Raw genomic sequence first — 18,587 nt, forward strand, 5'->3', positions numbered from 1 at the left:
TGTTTGTTTCGGTTATATTAACACACCTTTAGCAGCTTGCCAGTGCCTTTTAGTCGGCTCAGCACTAAATCTCGCTAATTGATTAACACTGCATGCTATATCTGGCCTTGACCAATTACTGAGATAAGATAAACTACCAATCAAAGACTGATAAATGTTCTTATCAAAAATAGGACTTTGAACATCACTATGGCTAAACTGGTGTCTTAGCCGGCTTACAAAGTTCCATTTTAAAACTTTTTAGTAATTGGTTAATTTTATCTGCCTGTGAGATCTTGTATCCTCCCCTAGTTCTGTCTATCTTTAAACCAAGATATTGTTTGATTTCTCCTAACTGTTTTATCTTAAATTAATATTGAAATTATTTTAGTAGCTTCTTGTTCAGTTTTGGTGATTAATGCTGTGTCATCAATAAACAATAACAACAATGAAATTATACCATTATTTTCCCTTTTGAACAAACATGGATCAGCCATGCCAGCTACAAAACCTATCTTAGTTAATTCTTTAACTATACATTGGTTCCACTCATATCCTGATTGCTTCAAACCATAAAGACTCTTTTCAATCTCCAGCAATCAGTTGTATTATCATTTTAATACCTAAAGGTTTCTTTAAATAAATAGTGTGTTGCAACGGTGCATGCAGATATGTCGTCTCTACATCCAAACGATTTATAATGTATTTCTCCTTAGCTGCCCACACTAATGCTGCACTTAATGTAGTAGCCTTCAGACTATGTGCAAACACTTCATCATAGTCATTTGCTGTCTGATTGAACCCTTGTGCTACTAACCTGGCTTTATGGGTAACAGTCCCATCTACACCTGTCTTTAGCTTATAAATCCATTTACATCCTATGGCATGTTTACCTGATGGTAACTTAACATTTTCGTATACTTCCAACTTTTTTAATGATTCCAGTTCCTTATCCATTGCTTTCTGCCAAGCAGCCTGATCCTTAGCAGGATACAATTTTAGTTCACTATAATTACTTGGAACTGTATTCACTTGGCATACAACATTAGCTTGATATCTATCAGATGGTCGTATTACTAGGGTTGAACGTCTTGGTAATACAGGGCTTACTGGTGGACTTTCCTGTGCCACCTGCTCCTGTTCTTCTACTTCTTCCTGTGCCTGTTCTACTACTTCCTCCTGTGCCTGTTCTTCCTCTTTAATTGCTATTCATGGTTTGCTTATTTCATCCTTAGGGATTATTTGGATGTCAATAATAATATCATTGCTGGATTCCTGTTCCAGTTTATCCCACCCAACGTGCTCAAGAAATTTTGCATTAGCACTACAATAAACATGAGCTGTGCCTTCATCCCAAAATCTAAATGATCTATGGTTGGCCTCATAACCTACAAAAAATAACTTCTTAGCCCTATGTTGCCCTTTCAGTCTTACTTGTGAGGGAATATGCACCCATGCTGGAGCTCCAAATGTGTGTAGGTAACTTAAATTTGGTTTTCTGCCATGCCAACGAGTGAATGGTAACTCTCCAGTTGTTGTGTTAACTACATTGTTTAAAACATGGTTGCTACACATTATGGCCTCACCCCAGTGTTTCAGGCAAACCTGAATCAGATAACATAGTGCGAGCCATGGCTTGTAACGTTTGCCCTCTTCATTCTACAAACGAGTTATGTTGTGGTCTGTAAGGTGCAGAACGTTTATGCTCAACACCAGCCAATTTCAACATAGTTTGGAATCTCTTGTTAACAAACTCAGTCACATTATCAGTAACTAAAGTAATTACTTTCTCCTCATTTTTCTCTCTGCAAACCTTAGCCAGTTAAAGAAATGTTGGAATGTTTCTGTTTTGTTTTTCAAAAGATAGCAGAAACCGTATCGTGAGTAATGGTCCATTATACTCAAAATATAGCAGGCACCTCCTAAACTTGGTTTCTTAGGACCAATTATGTCAGCAAAAACAACCTCTAAAGGTTCTTTGGTCTTAAAACCATTAAGTCTGTTTGCTGTAATAACCTTGCTTTTATCTTGGCTACAGGCATTACAGTTTGAATACTTGCTACAGGGTTTTAATTTTACTCCTTCTGACAATTCAACAGTTTGTTTGAGCATTTTGAAATTAATGTGCCCCAGACAAAGTAAATGTATACATTCATCATGTGGCTTAACATTGTTATAAACTGAGTTAGCCATCTGCAACTGGTCATCATGTATCACATATAAATCATTCTCTAAATTAGCAGTAACACTTTTACCCTCTTTCTCTATTATACAGTTATCTCCCCTAAAGGTTACTACATAACCAAGATTAACTAAAACCCTTACTGACAACAAATAAAATTTCAGTTTAGGTACATATAACATAGTTAAATGTTCGTTTATACAAGAACAATATGCAGTACCTTTACCAGAAGCTTTCATCTTCCATCCATTTGTCAATGATACATGTTGTTTATACTCATAGACATCTTTACAAAACTTTTTCTATCTTTAGTAATGCAGTACGATGCTCCACTATCAACAACCCACGAATCATAGTTTACAGTTGAATTGCTAGACATAGCTAAACTAACATTCTTCTTAGCCTTCTGGTGTTTACCAGTACTCTGTTGTTTTCCCTTCTTACAGAATCTAGCTATATGTCCCCTAGCCCCACAAGAAAAACATTTCCTAACAGTATAGGCAGTTGAAGATAAATCCTCTTCTTGTGGTTGTTCCTTTCTTAGTTGGTTCCTATCCAGTCGTCTTCCTGCTTCTTCTAACAACCTTCCAGTTATGTCAGTCAATGTCAGTTTATCTCTGGTCAGGACTCCCAGTGAAGATACATAATCATCATAACTTTCATCCAATGAGGAAAGAATGATGTGAACTTAATGCAGCTCTGACAATATCAGTTCTTTTTCATGTAGTTCTTGAAAAGTTCTTTTCATGAAGTTCAAATGAGCTAACATATCTCCACCTTTCAGAAGACATGCTCTAAACAGTTTGTGTGTAAGATGTATGTGTGCACCTACACTGTCACGAACATAAATCCTCTTCAAATTCTCCCAACACCTAGCAGCAGACTCTTCTCCACGAATATGGACTAGCTGCTGGTCACTCAGTGTTAGTCCAATTATACAAAGAGCTCGTTCGTTGTTCTGTTTAAAGTCAGCAAGCTTCTTGGCATCATCCTCATTAGCTGGATCCCAAGCATTTACATCTGGTGGGTCTTGAACTACAGTCCATAACCCTTCTCTACACAGTAGACTGCACTTCATAGACCAGGAAACATAGTTTGTTCCATCTAACCGGGTTATCAGTGATAGACTTGTTGAAGGGTCTTGTGCCATCTTTACCAGGATAGTAACCCACAATTAAACAGTAAACAGCTGTCTGTATACAGTATTATGTATTCACACCAACTCTCAGTTATCTGAGCCTGGTATGGCCTGGGCCCATAACCAGTGTTGTGGAAATTCCCCGTTAGGAGAATGAGCACATACAGGGAGACGTAGTGAGAATACTTAAGAATAACACACAACACAGCTCACAGATACACTGTACAGTTAATGTAGGTTTTTACTTCCAATAAATGTTTGAGCACAGTCCAAGATAAGCAGTCCAAGTCATTCACAGGTAAAGCAGTCAGTGTTCAGTTCAGGGATAATACAAATATCAAAGTCCAGTCCAGCTCGCTACTTTCTTTAGAAGAACAGTTCAGTAACAGACTTACATCAACGATCAGTAACAGTCATTAGGAGGAACGGCAACTCTCTCCAACAGAAGGAACAGATACTCACTGAGACTAAACAACTCAGGTTTCTGGCTCCATCTTATGGCCGTTTGAGAAACCACACCCAATTACAGTTTTAGGATTTTCTTAAAGACATAGTATTAAAATGTCTATCCTACTTTATATATTTCCAACCCAAATAACTGTTAGTTGACTTACATTCCTAACAATTTCAATCACATTATATAAATCCTTAATAGACATTAATATAATTCAATTGTATTTTACATATTTTTGTTTTTTATTTGATCTAGCTGTTATCGTACATTCCATTAACAATTCCTGTTTCATCTTCCATTTTAACTACATATATTTTCCTGTTTTCTACACCATTTCTTATTTCTAAAATATTTATACAGTCCCTTATCACCATGCAGAATCCTCTATTTGTGATGACCTGTAGTCTCTCAAAATAACCCAAAACCCAAAACATATATTAAAGTCTGGTAAGGCCTTCAACTTAACTTCACTGTTTTATTAGACACAGTTTAAAGTCACAAAAGTAAATAATGAAGGTAACAGAAAACCAAAACAAACCGCATTGATGAGAGTTCTGAAGCAAGCTGAGATAACTAATCATAAACTCCAGGCAACTAACCAAGAAAAGTCCATGGGAAGAACGGCAACAAAGATAAGCCTCTTTCAAAGTAAACACTAATTAACTCCAGCAATTCTAACTACGTAGCTGAAAAACTTATATACATAGCTCCCACCTGCAAGCCATGAGGAGGATCATGGTAATCTCCTCTTGAGTAGACCTCGCTTTTCTCTGATCCTCTCCTCCCTGCGTGACCTAGGATGTATAAGGGGATGGGCCTGGATCTTCCTCTGACTCTCAGGCAGACTCTGCCCTTCCCCAGCCTCCTCCACCACCTCTGGAGCCACATTCCCACTCTCTGTTAGCAAGTGATAGAATGATGGGTGCAGAGGGTGGATTTGTAATTTTATTACTTATTGGAGGGAAACCCGGAACTTTCAGATTCGGGATATCCCGGATGTGCCAGTTTACTATTCTAATAAAAGGAAACTTTGAGAACATGTCTGCCTTGGAGTTATTTATTGGAGATGAGGTTTTCTGGAATGCTGACATTGGATGCTTCTAATGTGGAGAGTCAAACTGGTATTTTCATATAATTTTGTTGATTGTATTCCACACCACCAATAGAGCATTTTTTATGCAGTGCCTTTGAAAGTATCGATGAACCCTGCTTCTCCCATATCAAAGACATGTGTGCCACCCTAATTGGATATCATGGCCCTTCAATACTAATAATCTCCTATTCCTTAAGATTATCCACTTTTACCCATGTAAGTACCGCAGCTTGATAATACAGTTCCCAATCAGGCAGGCTAAACTCTCCTTTCTCTTTTGATTCTTGCAATAGTTTTAATTTAATTCTTGGTTTTTTTCCTAGCCATATAAACTTTGACATTATTTTGTTCAAATTCTCAAAATATTTTTTCTCTAGTTTTATGGGTATATTTTAAAATAAAAAAGTATCTTTGGCAGAATATTCATTTTTATTGCAGCTATTCTGCCCATTAAGGAAGCCAGCTGCAAAGATTTGTAGTTAATACTTCCAAAGTTAGAATAAACAATAACAGAGATAATGGGCAGCCTTGCCTTGTATCTTTCTGGATTGCAAGATTTTGAATCACCTCGCCATTCACTATTACTTTAGCCTTCTGTTTTGGGTATATTGCCGTGAACATATTTATAAACTTATCACCCAAATCTATGTATCTCAATTGTGGGAGCATAAATTTCCATTTTACCAGCTTGGGGGCCTTGAGAGATCAGGCCTGAAGGCTCTGTGTGGACCTTGTCTTTATCCATAATATGCATAAACAGACACAAAGGTGCTGGAAGCGATCCTCACTATGTGTTGTCTATGCAGTAGCCTGAATAGGAGCTTATGAATGGTAGAAGCTGGCCTTTGGGGGATGATGCCACCTAAAATGGCTGCTCGCTACTTTCTTTAGAAGAAGAGGCTTTCAAAATGGCTGCTCGCCACGTACGGTTGAAGAAGAAGCCTCCAAACTGGCTGCTCTCAAGAGCTACAGGCTACTCAGGGGTTAAATCGCTCCTTAGGCTGTAAACAGCCCCGAACGGCGAAATTGGCAATAAAGTGAAAACTGCAGTTTTAACGATCAGCTGAGAGGCGCTGTTATCACCAATGCGATCTTAATGATCATGGCAGCCGAAATCGCTAAGGGAAGACTGTGGGGGAGGATCAAGGGTTGCTCCCTACTTACAGTCTCCCTTGAATGAGAAATGTCGAATCCTCGGCGTTGCAGGAGAGTGGAGCCCCACTCTCCTGAAGGCACAGCTGCACTGGTTCCCAGGAGCTATGCCAATGATGAAGATAGCTTTCACTTTGGCTGCTAACTAAACTGCTTATGGTCATCAAAATGGACACCAGCTTATGGTCATCAAAAGAAGCTGAGTCAAAGCTGGGGGGTTTCTCCCACATACTTTTATACTAGACGGACTCAGCTTGATGGGCTCTCGCAGCAGCATGGAGGAGAATATTCAATTTGTGTTTAGTTAAATTAATTTGCTGTTTTCAGTTTATTTTTTGTGGTTCTTTTTGTAACTCTACCTCGAGTCTCCTGTATTTCAATTCTGATGACATCCATGCCATATCTATTCCAGACCAAGATTTATGCCTATTTGAATAGAATGAATATTGATTTTTCTTGGGATGTGTTTCTCTCCATACATTTTGAGTTCCTATTTCTTCTCCATGTAAGTTATAACTAGTCCCCAGATATACGCTTTAGCAGTATCCCATACAGTTTGCAAGGAAGTCTCTTTCTTTCCTGTTTTCTTTGAAAAAAATAGTCCAGTTCTTTTTCCATATTTTGTATAAATTCTTTTATCTTGCAATATCACTTGATTCAATGTTCATCTCAGTTTTCTTTTTTGTCCTTTCCATACAACTTTTATCGGATTGTGATCTGCCCAAACAATTGGGTTCTATTTCTATCTTTCAATTTTCAATTTTGATGACATCCATGCCATATCTATTCCAGACCAAGATTTATTCCTATTTGAATAAATGATTTTTCTTGGGGCGTGTTTCTCTCCATACATCTTGCGTTCCTATTTCTTCCATCATTTAAAAAAAGGATTTAGGGGGTGTTTATCTACAATTGCATTAAAATTTCCTACCACACAAATATTTTCACATTCCAATTCTATGATTTTCTTATGAAGTTTTCCATAAAACTCATCTTGTTTGCTATTAAGTGCATATATTGCTATCAACAATATCTGTTTTTGGTTCATTGTTACTTCCACCATCAATATTCTTCCATCTTCATCTGCAAATATTTGTCTAGCATTTATTGTTTCTTTAATATATAGAGCCACCCCACTTTTCTCAACAGTAGTACTTTTGAGAATTGTATTTCCTGGTAGACCACAAATAAAGCATGACAAATAAAGCATACAGAAGCCAAAATAGCTAATGTAATCAGCAGAGGTATAATTAAAATAATTAAACATAGCACCTAGTCCGAATACACTTAAATACTGTGACTAGTTTGGTCACAATAAAAGAAGGATGCTAAAGAACTAAACAGAATGCAAAGAACAGCAGCAAAGACAACGAGGAGCTTGAAAATTGTAAGCTAAATGCTTTCCCAATGAAAATAGCTTAGCCTAAAAAACAAAAGGGGAGCTTGAAGAGAGTGTGGATTTATTTTTGATACTGTGAGGGTAGGACAGGAACCAGTGGATGGAAGCTTTGCATAGACAGATCCAAACCTGAAATAAGGAGAAGGGTCTAAACCTTAACAGCTACTAAATCATGGAATACATCCTGCAGTTGAGGATTATGCTTCATTGGAGGTTTTCAAGCAAATATTTAACATCAATTTGTCTGGAATAATCTAAAAATTCCTGCAGGGAACAGGACTTTAGCCCAGAAGGCCTCCAAGGTCCCTACCAGAATTCTATTTTCTACCTAAAACTAGATTGCTCACTGAGAGCACTAATAATGAAATCAAAGCTTAAATATTTTGCACACGTTAATGCAATAGTCATAGAAGAAGCTTCTTGAAACTTGGGAAATTTAAAGGGAATTGAAAAAGATACCATCAGAGGGCAAGATAGCAAGATATTATCATTGATGACACAAGTGTGAGTTTACAAAAACTGTAAAGCAGCAAGTACTGAAGGCAATCCTTACAAAATAATGTCTATCAGGTCATAAAAAGAACATACTTCTTAATCAAATAATAATTATGAATTTTTATCTCCAGAAAAATAAATCTTTTAAATATGGTGAGAATTTTTTACAGGTTGCCTGTAATGAGGATTAATATTACTAAACTACTTGAAATTAAAAAATTACAACTTTTTTAAAATGTTTCAGACTGAATACTATATAATCAAAGTTTTTTCATACAATATTTTGATCTTTAGAAAAGAACTTTAGGAAGTATAAAATTCTCATGATATCCTCTACTAGAGGAAGGGTATGGGAAATAAAAGGAATGAGTAGTCCTTTTATTTTTTTTTGTAAAGTCTTTATTTTATTAGTATGAAAATCTTGGAAAATGTGGCTACAACTGTCATAGTAATCTTCCTTAATAGTTAGTTAGCATGGTTCTCTTCGCAACATAGTGCATTAATTTTTTATAATTCCATGGATGAACTAAGTATATTTTCTCCTTAAAACAAAATGCTATTTCTGCCAGAAGTAATAGTATTTTGAAATTGCTTCAGTCCAAAAAAAATATTGAAATGTGGATTGTTTACAGATAGGAAAAATTAAACATACTTAAGACCTTTTAAAAATGAGGCCAAGGACAATGTATGAATATATTTCCTTGCATACGTCAGAATTAAACAGAAGTATGTAATAACTTCAATCTATTTGAAATACATTTTTTTAAACTTTTAAAGTACAAGGAAGTTTCTGTTAAATATACTCCAATTTGATAGTAAATATAGCATGTTATAGGACAATCTATTTTAACAGTTATTAAGAATGATTTGGACCAGGAATTTATCCTTTTCAACAAATGTAAACCTTCCAACTACAATAAAAACAATATAGTATAACGGTTATACTACTGGATTAAGAAGGGTTAGGTTACAATATTTTAATTATGAAGTCCATAAGATGATTCTGGTCCTGTCAGTAACATTTATCTGATAAAATTGAAGTGGAACAAATTGAGTGAAAGACCTTGCATACTGTATTACTACCAAAAATACGGTAAACACGAAGTATCAATTTATATACATTCTGATTTTGAACTCACTAATAAAGAAAATGATTAACTGCCAACAAATTCACATTAAACAAAAAAAACAATATCTTGCTGATGGAATCTTAAATTGTACAAATTGATCTTGTGCCCTGCACTGTAACAACACATAACAAATATGTTAAGATAGAATCTGAAAACCTTTCTCTCTCTATCTCTCTCTCACACACAAATGTACACCTCAAGAACTAATCTCTATCAGTTTTTTTAGTAGTATTAGAATTAAAGTCACCCAGAGTAAATTTCCCAATAATCAAGACTGGATTTGCATTTGGGTGCAAATTCAACACATCACCAATATACTACACTGTCTCTTTATTATGACCATAATTTATCTGCATATATGGATAATTCCTTAATTACTTCCCAATTCAACTTACAATATACTTACAGAATCTTTTAGAGGACTGCAGTTGTATCTGACATTTACTCAAGGCTTTTTCATACTAATGTTACCTGAAATCATGCTGCATTATTTCATTTAGAAACCAAATACTTGGCATAAAAATTACATTCTTGCCATGATAGTTATTCAAGCATACTTTGCTACTGTATTTAAAGTAAATAATGTACTGATTAAAAATGAGTCCTTAAATAATGCAAATAAGCAAATCTATAAAAGACACTCTTTACTATGTTTAATAAGATTGTTTAGAATCTGGCTGTATTCCAGAAAGCTTTAAGATATGTTACAGAGAAAATAAAATCTCACTTTACCGAAATGTATAAAACATAACAATAACTTTTTCCACATGCAAAGCTAGCACAAAATGATGATTAATCTAAATACAAACATTATAATTTATAAATTTATCATAACAATCTATGCAATGTTAGATAGATAAAAGTTTTCAGATTGTCCAGTATAAGGAAGATTAAAGGATGGTTTCTTATACTGAGAAAACTCATAAACTGCTTTAATTATGTAAGCGGAGATGAACTTGCAACACAAATACATTTATAAACTGTCAGTGAGTTAACAGTGTATATAATATTAAAATTTGAAGTTTCTCTTGATTTCTAAGTGTTAGAATATAAATATTTCCTACTATATGGGAATTCATACAGTAAGAAAACTCATTTCACAAATAGATATGTGCTAGCAATAATTCAATGCTTTCACCTTCAAACATGTTATTTATTCCTATTGGAAAACTAAACTATGAACAGATTATCTTGAGCACCAAATATAAGCTGCAGAATAAACTTAAAGCTGACATATATATAAGATATGGAGCTTGTATATCAAATTCCATAAAAGGAAACAATACACTGTCCATAACATCATAAAATGTCTAAAGAATAGTATATTTGAACAACATATTTAAAACAAACGCATTTTAATCTTTATTGGGCCAAGATGCTCAAAGTAGATTGTGTAAGATGATGGCCATGACAACATACTCTATAAGATCAGAATTATACAGCAATCTTAGGTCAGGACTTTCACATATCTTTGTTCTTTAAAGATTATCCTTTTTATTTGACAAAAAATATAATATCACAATAAAGTAAGGATATGTTTACACTAATTTGTAGCCAGGTAAGATGACACATTCAGCTTCTCAGAACATAAAACCAGGGACACAACTGAAAGAAATAGAACTATTCTATCGGTAGATGTATACTACTAGTATATCTGCTTAAGACTAATTTACAATAGTTAAAAATCTTAAATAAATTATGGTATAACATGCATTTGATATGCTTAGCGAAGGTTTTCAACATTCAAGTGCAATAAATTCAAATCTTCATATTTATTATATCAACTGTAGGGTTATTTTTATTTTTTTGATCACTAAATGATCAATTATTTAAATAATAAAATTTAAATAATAAAAACACGTAACCAGAAAATGGTACTCACCATCCCCAACTGCCATTGCTCAGTTAAAATATTACCAAATGATTTTTCAAGGAAAGCAAATACAGTACAAGACTCTATGTTCCTGCGCCACGCTCAATCCAGTGCAGTGTGAAAACAGACACAGCACTGTATGACCCAGTCAGATCTGCAGCTTTATACTGCAACAAGCAACAGCTGCTATGCCACTTCAAAATAAAAGTCCTTCTTGTTTTAGGAAACTCCTTCCATCTATTACAATATACCTCATTACTGCTTATACCAATGAGGCATTTCAGTATTATAATAAGACTCCCCTTCTCCTTTATTTCTATCCTTGCTCTTGCCTTTTTCCTTTGAAGAATCTGCTTACAACCAATGAAATTCATTCCATAAGGGCTTTTAATGCAATCATCAAAACACAAGGCATGTGTTTGGGAAACATGTCTTGCTTACAATCCCTAAGGATTCATGTATAATCAGGATTAGTCACATGACCAAAACGATTATCTGATTTATACTGGTGTAATAGAATCTAGTGAAATCTTATTACAGCCAAAGAAGATCAGCAAAATAAAATATTTACAAACAATCATATAAGGTAGAAATAGAACATGTATGGCATTTTTGTTTGGTTTCCCCCCTCCCCCTGTCCTTCCGTTGCTTTTGTTCTGTGTTCTCAGTCTCCAATTGTACACAACTATCTCCGGCTGTTGTAAACAATCATGTCAAAGGCACACTCTCAAAGGCTTTTCTGTACAAAGAAAGCTGTACCACTGTTTCGGATAAAGCCAGTGACATAAATCTGAATCAACCACATAATAAGAGCAAGTCTGTGGTGTGCTGCTTGCCAACAAGACTCCCATTTCATAGATGTTCATAAAAGTAGAATACATTTCTCACCAAAGTTTTACAAATATAAAATAAAAGCACAATTCAAAACACATACATATGTTTGCAAATTACATATTTAATTCAGCAAGCCATTTAAATTAGGGCCTATAGTTAAAATGTATTTTTATACTGAGGTAGACTCATAAATTTAACAGCAGAGATTTTTGTTCAAATCTTGACAGACTATGTACTTTCACCAACATATGTATTGTGATCCTGCTTCCCTGAAGAAAAAAAGGTCTAGGAATCGTCTTTTATATATTGCAAAAACGATGCAGAAACAAATTGAATAAGAGGACGTTGCTTATAATTACAGTTGAAATACAAATCTAAAGTAAGAACCAAGATCTATATTAAGATTCCTCCTTAATCATATAATTCACTGGAAAATGGGAAGTGGGTTATATCTCTCAGCCTAATCAATTCCTGAACTCTTGGGATAAGATATAACAAAATTGGTTCAGTCACTATTAAGACATAAGACATAAGAATTTATTTGTCATTACACTCGCAAGCGGGTACAACGAAATGAGGTGCTCTTCCACAAGTAAAACTGGACAAACACCACTAAAAAAGAAAAAAAAATTAAACTAAACACAACCAACCATACAATAATCTCTATACAATTTAAAAATGTAAATACCCCACTACTCTCAGCCATTAGACTCCACAAAAAATCTTATGACCCTGCATTCAGACTCAAAACTGCACTTGGATAAAAACTGTTCTTAAATCTGGTCGTCCTTGTTCTTAATACCCTAAATCTCCTTCTCGATGGTAATAGTTCAAAGAGCTGATGTCCCGGATGAGAGGAGTCATTCAATATGTTAAGTATCTTCCTCTTACATCTATTCCTATACAGTTCTTCCAAAGAGGGAGTGAGCAGCCAATGATGTTTTGGGCCGTCTTGATCACCCTCTGAATTGCCTTTTTCTCTGCCACTGTGCAGCTCGAGAACCATACACAGAGACAGTAGGATAATATACTCTCAATTGAACTCCGACAGAAGGTAGTCAGTAGACTCTCAGCCAGTTGTTGTTTCCTAAGAATCCTTAGTAAATACAACCGTTGTTGTGCCTTCTTAATTAAAGCAGCAGTGTTTGCACTCCAGGTCAGGTCATTTGTAATGATGGTCCCGAGAAACTTACATTCAACCACCTGTTCCACACGAACTCCCTCTATATACAGTGGCTGAATGTCTGCTCTTTTTTTCCTATAGTCCACTATAACCTCCTTAGTCTTCTTAATATTAAATAGATTATTATTTTTGCACCAGCGGGATAGCTGTAATACCTCATCCCGATATGCAGGCTCATCATCCCCAGAAATAAGTCCTACAAGCGTAGTATCGTCTGCAAATTTCATTATCCTATTGTTGGGATGTTTATTTGTGCAATCAGATGAATAGATGGAGAACAGTAGTGGACTAAGGACACAACCTTGTGGAGTGCCAATGCTAATGCTATTAGTAGACTGCATTAGTTCTTCAGGCTACATCATTAAAAATAAAATAATTTCTTCTCCATATATTCCACCAACATAGAATCCTGAATGGTGGATGACTCTTGTTCCCATCGTCGAACAGCAGATTTTACCATCAAAGCTGGTTATTTGGTGTCTGTGCTTGCTCCCTGTTTTTTGAAGTGGAGACTAGGAAGGACCCAAGACAACCTTCACACACTTGTGTACTTATGGGGAAGAGGTGATTTTGAATACTGCAATTTTCAGTAAGGAGCAATCAGAAGGTCAGGCTTTCTCACCGTCACCCCATGCTCTTGTAACTTCTCAAATTAATCTGCAACACACTGTACATGTGACTCTACTTCTGAAAACCATTCAGAAACTTCAACTGGTGCACAATGGGGCTGCACAGGTAAATGATGCTGGATACACTGCAGAGTGTAACACCACTATTACATGAGCTGCACTGGCACTAGAGTATTTCCAGGTGCCATTCCAGGTGTTGGTTGTCACCTTAAAAACCTACATGGCTTGGGATTGGGCTATTGTGGAATTGTCTTTATTTGTCCAACTTGATCCAGCAGACTGGGCATGCTGCAGATCCTGTTAGAGTGTCAACTTCCCCACTGACTTTGCTTGTGGAATGCTGGTAGGGAGCATTGGAAACACCTTTCCCTTTCCCCTTCCCTCTCTTTTCTCTTTTCTACTTTCCTTTTCTTTCCTTTCCTTTCCATTCCTTTCCTTTCCTTTCCTTCTGGTATAGCTGTTGCCAGATGAGAAAGAGAGCAGAGATTGCTTGAGTGGCTAGGCATAGCATGAGCACAGAGGAATTGACAAGACTAGTTGAGAATGTGTAGAAGAAGTAGAAGACTTATCAAGGAACTTAATACATTCCCTACCAGGTTCTCCACCTAATTTCTCCCTGCAAAGACTTTGCTAGTAGGAAGCTGGTAACCAACACTGGCAATCATATCAATTCCTTCTGGCTTCCCCATCAATTTGTGGGAGGCTGTCAAGGAATAAGGATCACATGATTTTAGCTGACTGCAGCAGCAATGAGGAAGAGTAGCAACACATTGCTACTGAAGTGACAACACCTTCCCCAAATTTAATTTGCACTGGAGTCACGGGTTCTAGCATTCTGTAAAGTAGGTTATTTGAGTTACTCTGGTTCAATAACTGTTGCTGTATACTTTCCAATTTAGCCAATTGAAGGTAACAAACTATCAAACAGACATTAGAGTTTTAACAATATATAGATTTATACTGTACTTTGACATAAATAAGCTATTAGAGGCAAGATTTTCCATAAACTGTGTAAAAGTGATCAAAGTGCAAAAAAAGGTTTCCCAAACAGTGAGAAAATAGTAATTTCTTATTTTTATATATCTGTTATATCAGGCATGATATTCCCTCTGAAAAAAAAAATTGGGGCCGGCCAAAAGAGACCCCCCCACCGTGCGCCAAGAAATCGCTGCCCAGCTCCCTTTTCCTGCCGCTCAGCGGCCTCCGCCCGCCCGCCCGGGCTCCGCTCAGGTATCCGGCTGGGGCTGTCAGGAGTTGCTACTGCTGGCGCGGCTCCGCGCAGCTCCAGTCCCGCGCTGCCTCGGGAAGGGAAAGGCAAAACCAGGAGCCGCTGCTGCTGTTGCAAAGCGCCGCCACGGCTCTTCCTTTTTGCCTTTCCCTTCCTGAGGCAACGCAGGACTGAAGCCACGAAGAGCCGCGCCAGCAGTAGCAACTCCTGACTCCGGGCCTCCGAGGGAGGGGAAGGAGGAGAAGAAGGGGGAAGGGCGGCGATTCCCAAAAAAATCGGAATTCCGATTTTAATCGGAAGAATATCATGTCTGTATATTTACATCCTGAGGAGGAGATGCTCAGGAAAACTGTAAAAACATCCTTGTGGGTGTTTCAGACCGTAACATTTTTTTTACACGGACTATATTGAGGAGACTGAAGACTTGAATAAAGATCATCCATGAACTCTTTCACTGACGGAGGATTTGAACCTGGGCCTTCTTGGGTTTAAAATCCAAACCATTAAATGCTATGTTACATAACAATAAAAAAAATCACTTCTACCTTTAATGCTTCAGAAATTACAAGCAAAACAGAAGCATCAAGGAGTACAATGATCATAAAATTAAATAATGAAATTTCAAAACATTCATAAAGTTTATGTGATGTATTTAAAGAGTACACACTTTCTTCAACGATATTTACTAACATCTAATGTTTGTGACAGTTAAGATTATAAGAGACTCTAAACTCATTTTACATATTCATTTAGGATGGATTATCTTTTAATACCAAAGTCACATACTCACCATTGATACTGCTTGAAATCATACTGTCACTATTTTTTATTTCATCAAATTTCATAAATATTGTTTGCAATCTGAAAAATAAAAATGAAATAAGAATTCTGCACTTTTTCCTTCCAAATCCAAATAATTATTTTAGATTATGATTTAATCTAATGTCCACAACTTAAAATTTCATTTTCTGTGTTCAAACAAGTTTCAAAGAGTTAAATATAGTACAGTTTACCAAATTATAGTGAAGATAACCTAGTCTATTTCTAAAGTAGGATTAAAAACAAAAAGTACATCTGTAAAAGGGAAAATAATTTGGTAAAATAAGAGCTACATAATATTGAATGGCTAGTAGCATGTAGCTGGAAGATTTTATACACTCTTACAGTAAAATATGCTGAAAATGTAAGTATAAACATTTCCAATAATTGTTTATTAGTTTTACACATCAGCGTGGAAGTATTTTAGCCCACTAATCTTACAGAACAGTTTCACCTCAGGAGTAATAGTGGACTTTTTTGAACAGACTGCCCACTTCAGGTCCTTCCACAACATTATTGTAGGACTAAGGTCAAGACTGGCTATTCCAGAATATTAACTTTCTTCTGCTATAATAATTCTGTGATTGTAGAACTTGTGTTTTGGGCTGTTGTTTTGCTGCATAACTAACTTTCTTTTAAGCTTCACTTCATGGACAATATCTTGACATTTTCTGGTAGAATTTGCCAGTACAATTTGGAATTCACAATTTATTAATGATAATAAATAATCTCATTCTGGACAAGAGGTAAACAAGTAGGCCCAAACCATGATACTCCAAATGTTTCACAGATGGAGTAAGGTTCTTTTGGTGGAGTACCACATTTGTCTTTTGCCAAACATTTTCATTTAAGCAAAAAGTTCTATTTGATATCTACCTGAAATTCTACCTGATTCTATTTTGATCTCATCCAGCCATAGAACATTATTCCAATAGCCTTCTAGCTTACTCACATTTTATTTTGCAGGTGGACAGCAATGTTTCTTCAAGATCAGTAGCTTTTTAATTGTACCTCTGCCATGTATACTATTATTGTCTGGTGATCTCATAAACACTGACATTTAGAAAACTTTGGCACACTATATTGTCCAATTATTGTTTTTGTACCACCAATCTCCACAAATCTAACAAGTATAGGGGAAGTAGGGGAAACGTTAGTTTACTTTCTATACTCAACTCTGCAGAGAGCATCATTCTCTCACTTTTGCATTTTGTGTAAAGTCAAATTAAAAATTAAAAAGGTCAATAAATTTGACTATCAATAAATATTATGCATAAAAACTAAATGAAATCTCAGGTTTAAGAGTAAGCTTAAGACAAAATGAAAAATACTGGAAAATATATTTTATTCTTCGGTTTGATCAGGAGATGAATGTTGTTGTGCATATTTATTTCTTTTTGACTCTGAATATGCTCTAGAGCTTGTTTGCATAGCAAAGCCTTCTCTAAATTTAGGTGATACCGCACAAGGTAGATCAGGGCTGCCAAACTTGTGGCCTGCCTGTGTTATGCGCTGGCCATGTCCATGCCCGGTTTAGCAAAGGTGAGGGGAAATTGCAATACATCACGTGACACCACCATCATGATGTGAGTTTGACATCCCTGAGGATGTCATAATCTTGTACAGGTAATCTTCAAATTATAATAGTTCACTTAGCAACAGTTCAAAATTACAACATCGCTGCCATAAGTCTTTACACATGCTGCACACAGATGGAATTGTCTGTGAGAATGCGAGATCTCATAGACCTCCTCTGATCCCGGTTGGACACTGCTGCAGGTACCCTCTCTGTGCTGCTGGGTTTCTGATTCAAATGAATGACTTTGGGGATTGCTGTCCAAAAGCTAGTTTTGGCTATAGGAGGCAGCAGGATGTGGGTGGGTGGTGGCTGGCCAGGATGGCAGTAGGAGAACCAAACTCCTTGTAGTAGCACTGTTGCCAAGGAAGGCCAAACCCCTTTTCTCTGGGCGGTGCAATTGGTGACATGTGGCAGAAGAAATAAAGAGCTTGGAGCTTCAGTTTGGTCTGCCGCAGGGGAGATCTAGTGAATAAGAAAGCAGCTGCAGACCCTGAGGGAGGGGATTTTCATGGGGATCTGGGCAGCCATGGAGATATGTGCTCTCTGCTGCAAGAAAGCCCAGCCCATGCTCTAGCACCCAAAGCACCATGTTATGACCCAGGTGGTCAAAGGCAGGCTGGCTGGCTTCTAGAGAGTTCTTTATTTCTCTCAACAAATGTTCCAGTCAATAGCCCTCCAATGACTGGTAAGGCTCCACCCCACACTACCCTGAAGGCAGCCCCCCTCAGTCTCCCAAACACAGTCCCAGCAGTACAAAGAAAGCCCACAGACTGGGAGCTGGCTCATGGGGCAAGGTCCAGGGTTCTAAGTCCAATGCACAAGACAGAGTCCAGGCACAAGACAAGGGTAGTCCTCAGGACAAAAAACAGGTCCCAGGCAAGAAACAGTCCAAAGGCACAGTGAAGTAAAGGCCAAAAGCAGGCTACAAAGAGAAGGATAGGTCCAAAACAAAATTTGAAGAGCAATCTTCTAAGTGAGGCAAAGCAAAAAGCAACAGGCACGAGTTGAAGCCAGGGGAGTGTAAGCCAAAGCAAACAATTGTTCCTGGCAAAACTAACTCTCCGTGGCTTCTCCTGAAGTTACTCCCCTCCAGGTGTTTCTTGTGAGGAGGGGTGGAGTGACCTTCTCCAAGTAGTCTTATAGCCCTTCTTTGGGCTTGTCTACACTTTGCTCTCCTTGCCCTTGAACTGAGTGGAGTAGAGAGCAATTCTTCCTCAGAGGAGACCAGCAGCTGATCCTTCTGTGTCTATGCAGGCAGGCAGCTTTCCGTCTGGCTGATCACCTCCCTCAATGCCTGAGGGGCCCAGGACAACATTGTCCTCAGTCCCTGGAGTGCCTTCCCTGTCAGACTGTTGGACAGTCCCAGTTCTAACTCCTCTTCCTCTTCCGAACTGGGCTCACCAGAGGCAAGCAAACGTGG

At 37.0% G+C, this 18,587-nt stretch overlaps 1 protein-coding gene across 41 annotated transcripts in view; it reads right to left on the bottom strand.

Moving 5' to 3' along the window:
• Positions 1-18,587, bottom strand: part of CLASP2 (cytoplasmic linker associated protein 2) — a 322,288-nt gene that overhangs the window by 245,981 nt on the left and 57,720 nt on the right. For 34 of the 41 annotated variants that reach the window (XM_087945672.1, XM_087945669.1, XM_087945644.1 and 31 more), the window contains one exon: positions 15,560-15,630. In XM_087945672.1, coding sequence (XP_087801798.1) covers positions 15,560-15,630 — 71 coding nt within the window. Of the gene's footprint in view, positions 1-10,904; positions 11,042-15,559; positions 15,631-18,587 lie in introns of those variants that run through there. The other 7 variants (XM_087945688.1, XM_087945687.1, XM_087945685.1 and 4 more) reach the window with 3 other exon arrangements.

The sequence above is a fragment of the Notechis scutatus genome, chromosome Z, assembly GCF_049901735.1.
Source record: "Notechis scutatus isolate UNSWTSFEM ecotype Mainland chromosome Z, rNotScu1.2, whole genome shotgun sequence".
In the NCBI taxonomy this organism is placed as follows: domain Eukaryota; kingdom Metazoa; phylum Chordata; class Lepidosauria; order Squamata; family Elapidae; genus Notechis; species Notechis scutatus.